This window comes from Buceros rhinoceros, unplaced genomic scaffold (genome assembly GCF_000710305.1).
Source record: "Buceros rhinoceros silvestris isolate BGI_N320 unplaced genomic scaffold, ASM71030v1 scaffold12262, whole genome shotgun sequence".
NCBI lineage: Eukaryota > Metazoa > Chordata > Aves > Bucerotiformes > Bucerotidae > Buceros > Buceros rhinoceros.
In genome coordinates this window covers 14,611-20,582 of record NW_010400736.1, presented here as the reverse complement: position 1 = coordinate 20,582, position 5,972 = coordinate 14,611, and the positions used below count along the sequence as shown (strand labels likewise).

Here is a 5,972-nt window from a genome sequence, read left to right as displayed (position 1 = left end):
GGAAAAGTTAGCCATGAACTTTTCCTACCACGTTTCTCTTTTTTTTCCATGGTTGGCACACTACCCGTGGAACACAGCGAGATAAGGGAATGGGACATTTTCTAGGGAAGAAGCTGTTTCTCTGGCTAACCCCTGGGTTAAAAGCTTTGTCTCAATTCTTCCTGGGAAATTCATCAACAAAATTTTGGAGGTGAGTTTTGGGGTAGTCTTGCAATTTCAGACTTTGAGTGGAAATGTCACCAAGGCAAAACATCCGTATAGAATTCAGATCAACATGAATTCATGTGAAATACCAGTTCTACAGAAGAGCACTAAGCAAATCTACTTTGGAAACTGAGCACAGTGCAAAGCAACAGTGTCTATGCATACAAAAGTTCCACAATTAAAAACGTATTTATAAAATGTCAGCCAGTTCACGTATTTTTCCTGGTTTGCCAAGAACATTTCCACAACTCATATAACATCACTTAGTAAGAGATTTCTGGGGACTGACATGTTTTACTTTAGGGACTTCCCACCCTCTTTTGTTCATCACGTCATTAAACAGATCCGGACCTGCACAGGTCTTCAGAAGACATGTGTGTTCCTAGTATTGCAAACAACTTACCCCAGGATCTCCCTTTGGAGCTCCCAACTCGTTCTAGAAAAGCAGTGGGAGAAAAGCAGACAAACAGTTCCTGACAGTTGTTCCTGGAAGGGGAGACGCCATAAGAGCTTGTGCAGGAGACCATTTCCATTTTAGGTGTGATGGTGGGACTCTGCTTTCCTCTTATGACTCCAGATGTCAAGATGTTCCTCACATCTGGAAGGCTGAGATGAAAGCAGGAGAAAAGATTCCTCAATTCTAAAGCAAGAACCATCAGCAAGTCATGACTCATCACAGAACAGGCTTTGAGAGGTGCGGCTATTTCAAGAGGAATAAACCGTCCACCGGTCCCGGTCATTGGAAAGGGTGTAACTATGGGTAAAGCAAACACGTGCAGGAAGCACTGGAGCTAATTTGAAGCTCCACAACTTCTTACACTTGCAATCGACACACTAGAATTGAAGAATACAAAAAATAAGCACATTAGAACAGGATAAAATGCCCAAAGCGTTTAGAAAACCATGGATACGGATACAGCATGCGTCACTTACTAAGAAAAACCACCTGAATTAAATAAATTCTTCATACCGTATCACATCTGAGCTCCAGGCAGCACCCACTGCATTCCTTACTTCATCCGTTTTGAGTTTTGAAGAAAGAGGACAGACTTCACAAACACAAACTCGCCTGAAGAAAGGGTCATTCCTTGAAGAGCGGACATCATCCAAACAGCATCCGTCTGCCTGCAAACCTCCGTAACTCCTCACAGACCACAGCGAAACACAGGCTTTTAATTCTGGTCTTAAAGTTGCACCCAAGTCAGAGGCCCAAGATGAATTTTCTCCCTTTCTGTGTTTAATACAGCAAGAAGCCACCAGTGTTGATGACAAACACGCACTGTTGTTACCTGCTGACATCGATCTCTCATCTCCAAACCCCACTCACAAATCTGCATTAATGACAACTGCACCAAGAGGAGCCACACCACAGATTCAGATGGCCCCTGCTCAGCCCTGCCTCTCACCCGCGCTCGCTCACACACAGAGAGCCGCACAGCTCGGCCGCATTGGCACTGCAGAACTCCCCATATGCATCCCCACGTGGCCAGAAAGAACGAACCTTGGAGACCTCCTTGTAAGTGGACAGTGGGCATTACGCGCTCTTAGCCGCTCTTGAGAACACAAACCACGCGAGTCCCGAATTGTTTATAAATTTAATGACTTACAAACCTGCACTTTTCAGTACAATGAACTTAAGGGTTTTTTTCTTAAAAAAAAATAATCAAAATTTCAGCATAAATGTTCTGCTATTAAATCTATAGTTCTTAAAAGAATATTTACAGAACTGTAATGAAAAATAAAACTTAAGCACATGAAAATTAAAGCAGAAAATAGCTTACAATTAAAATGGCATAAAGCAACGCGGCTTCCTGGCTGCAGCACTGATCAACAGAAAAAGGGGATAAATGCTGCTACAAAATGATTTACGTTTCAGATTGCGGTTCTCCATGAGCAACCCGTGGTCGAGCAACCACCACCCACTACCAAATCTGCTAAAACAGAGATCTACGCCGTGTCTGTAAACACGGTAACAAACATATTTTAATAGTATCACAAAAACTGAGCTTAAACTCTGAGTGCAAATCAATTCACATTAAAAGAAATGCAATTTCAATGAATGAATTGATTTAAAAATTGGTTCTGTGACTGTTAAGACTATTTCCTTGTTCTGGTGCTGGATCTTGTCCTCCTGTCCGTCCCTCCAGCGGTCCGAGCAGCCTTTACAACCTCTTTGCCAAGGTCTTCTTTCATTTTTCTTTTTCCTTTCTGAGGCGCTACGTTTTCATCGTTCCCTATTTGCACACAACAAAAATTAACGGTAAATTTGTATCATAAATCCAACAAATTCTACCAAATTCAATTTTCTGTGACACTGCTGTGAAAGGAAACATCCCCAGTGACCAGATTCCACAGATTTCAGCTATGAATTCAACAAACCAGTTACAAATCCCGTAACTTCGGTGCATCCGCTACCTTTAAAGATCAATCCCTGAGGATTTACAGCTATTTCTGAAAGTAGGTTAACGTTAATGAGAGCACCAAAACCAATTAGCTCCCGTTTTAGCTAAAATTCCTTTGACTGGTGTAAAACTAAACCATACCCAATGCTGTAGAAGAGTCCCGCAAAATGACTGTATAGGAACTGCTTTATGGTCCAGGTGAAGCTGGGAAGTCAGGCATGCACTGGGAGGAGGAGACTAGACATTTCTGGAAGCAGCACAGAAAAGTGACGCTGCTACAAGAGACGAGCATCAACTCAAGTGTCAGAATCCACGCGGGGAAAAGATGAGCTCCTGGAAGTAAAACTCTGCGGGAAGGCAGTAAAGCATCTGAAGAGAACAAGCACTTGGCAAGTTCCTGCAACAGGAAGGGTGAGCGTAAAGGAAAACAAAAGCCAACTCCATAATCAGGAGATATCTAGCAAGAGAGATGTACCCACTGTGTGAGGATAAATGCATGCATTAGAAAAGCAAAACAACAAACAAAGGGCATGGGCAAAGGTTTTACCACAACTAGGCAGGAAATTCCTCAAAAGGCAGCTCTAAACATTCATTATTTGTTATTTCCTAATGGCATCGTGGTAGTTTTTAAGTTAGGTCACATCAAGGTACAATATTCCCTAGAATTTCCACATGTCTGCAGCGAAAGGTCTGTGGCCTTGGGGAAAGCGGAGCAGTGAAGGAGGAAACAGGAGATGCCTGGAACTTTTGCTGTGTTTTTAGCTGGAATACAGCTGCAAGCCCTTCTAGCAGCAACTTCAAAAAGCAGCTGCTGACTAGCAAAGGTCCTCCAAAATCTGGAGGGATGAAAGCAGCAGCTTAGGTGATATTTAGGAGAAAATAACATGAGCAACCAGTGCTACAAACATGTGGTTATTACGTGCTGTCATCACCACCTTCCTCTGCATGTAAGTTAGTTGCTGTATTTAAAGTACAGCTGATGGTTTTGATTCAAGAACAAAGACATTGGAATACCCCAACAGAGGAAGAAACGATCATAACCCATAAACCAACCCCTTCTACTTTGGAAACCCATCTTGTCTGGATAACAGAGACCCTATTTACCTCAGTCCTCTTGCTGTACTGAAGAGCTGCCCTTAGCCAGCATCAGAGCTCGGCAGCCCCCAGCAATACCAGAATTTGGACCACATGAGTGCTCTCTGTCTGTACGTAACTGAGCTGTGGTTAAAAACAGAAAGCAGTTTCTTCCTCACCTGATTTTGGCTTTTTGGATGCCGAGTCCTCAGCTGGCAACTGGCATTTCCTTCTGCACGAAGCCGCCCGTGGGATGGCATTACTCTCTTTTCCTTTTGCAGGCTGATCGTTTTGTTCAGAGGCAGCGGATGGCGAACACGCATTCAGAGTGGGCCCTGATACGAATTCTACCTTTCTCCTTTTATTCCTCAATTGCCTTGTATTTTCCTGGGGCGAGTTATGTCCTGGAGCTGTATCTTCACCTCCTTTACGAACCCTCTTTTGACCTCTCACTTGGGGCAAGCCAGGATTTTCCCTGAGAGAAGTGGAACTGGTTTCTTCAGATTTGGAAGGAGTTCTTTTCTTTCTGCCCCCTCTTGGTGGATTTTCTTCCACAGATGGAGCTGCTCCCAGAAGTGCACTCTGCTGTTCTTCCGGAGTTTCATTCTTACCATCCTCTGGCAAACCTTGAAGCAAGGTAGAACTAACAGGCAGCCAAGTGATTCCTTGCTTCGAGCTCCCTCGTGAACGATCCATTTTTTCTTGGGAAAGAGAATTTTCCAAAATCGGCCTTTTTGCTTCCCTACAATTATTCTGTCTGCTCCTTTCTTTTGACATGCCTCGTTTTCCCTGAGTAGAACTTGTAGGTTCTAACAAGGGGGCAATTTCTTTCCTTCTGCCTCTTCTCAGCTGATTTTCTTTTATAGATGAATCAAAACTTTCTAATGGAGTATTTTGATCTTCTTTAGGAGCTTCTTCTCTACCATGATCTGCTGACAAACTCCGTTTTCCTCTAAGAGAAGTAGCTGTGTGTGATGCCAGAGCAGTCTCTCTCCTTCTGCCCCTTCCCAAGGGCCTCTCATTTGCACAGGACTCTGTTTCCAAAGGCGTATTTTGTTCTTCATTAGTACTCTCCTCTTTATCATCAGCTTCTGATGAGCCACACTTCCTCTGGAGAGGAGATGAACTTTTTGCCTCTGCTGTTAGATCAATCTTTTTCCTTTTGTCCCTTGCTGGCGCGTTTGCTTTTGCCTGTAAAGTTGTTTTTCCCAAAGCTGGATTTTCATCTTCTCTCTTGGCCATCTTTTCATCATCACCTTCCAGCACTCCACGCCTTGTTCTGACCGAAAGAGTTCTAGATGTTTGCGATGCTGCAGCAACCTCCCGTCTTCTCCCTCGTCTCAGCGGATTGTCTTCTGTTGAAGGGGGAGTCGCTTCCACAGCTGAGTCTTGCTCTTTTACAACAGCCTCATCTTTTCTATGATCTGCAGTTGATGTTTGTTTTGCCATAGAGGTAGAAGCAGCTATTTGTGGAATGGAATCAGCTTGTTTTCTTCTGCCCCTTCTCCCTTGTGAAGGGGGATTTTCTGAAGTCTCCTGCTGACCATCGTTGGAACTCATTCCTTTGTCATCCCCAGGGAAACTCCTTTTTCCTTCATCCGCTTTTGAATTGGCTTCTTCATGGTCAAAAAGAACTTTCCTACCTCTACCTCTTCTGCAAATTGCTCCATTTTTTTGAGCTTGATTCTCTTGCAGGATTTCCGTTTGTTTTGGTTGTTCATTTCTTGTCCGCTTTGGACGGCCACGAGCCAGACTGTTTGCAGCACGGATTGATGGGGCAGCCGGGTTCTTCTCATCCTTCGGGACTTGAGATGTGTCCTGGACACAAAGAGAGCCCAAAGAGTCTTTGGGAGAAGATTCCTCCATTTCTGTTTCTGACTTAAATTGGGGAGTAGCTGGTTCTGTGTTGTGTACACCCTTGGCAAATTCTGACTTTTTCTCCAAAGAGCCTGCTTTGCCTCTCCTGATCCTCGTTCTGTTTTTTGCCTGTTCTGCACTTCTGTTTGTTTCTGAATTCAAAGCAGCAACCGGCATTTTGTTTGAATCTCCACAAGGTGACTCTGCCTTTAATCTTTGAGGTCCCTCCGCTGTATTTTCCTGAGCATTTTCTGTTTCGTCTCCCCGAGATAGTTCCATCTCATTTCCGATGCGTGATGGTGTTTCAGTACCAGTTTCAGTCGAAGTTTCCTTGGTTTTCTGGATTTTTTGTGTATTTTCAAGTGCCATCTCACAAACACCTGCTTTTGCTTCAGTCGAGTGTTTTCTAGCACTTCTTAAAGACTTCACTCTTTC

The 5,972-nt window shown here is 43.8% G+C and overlaps 1 protein-coding gene across 1 annotated transcript in view; it reads right to left on the bottom strand.

Moving 5' to 3' along the window:
• Positions 1-2,301: 2,301 nt before the first annotated feature.
• The window catches only part of MKI67 (marker of proliferation Ki-67), a 17,120-nt gene continuing 13,449 nt past the window's right edge, over positions 2,302-5,972 (bottom strand). The window contains exons 15-16 of the mRNA XM_010132012.1: positions 3,860-5,876; positions 2,302-2,438 (exon numbers count right to left, since the gene is read on the bottom strand). Of these exons, the coding sequence (XP_010130314.1) occupies positions 2,302-2,438; positions 3,860-5,876 (2,154 nt within the window). The remainder of the gene's footprint in view (positions 2,439-3,859; positions 5,877-5,972) is intronic.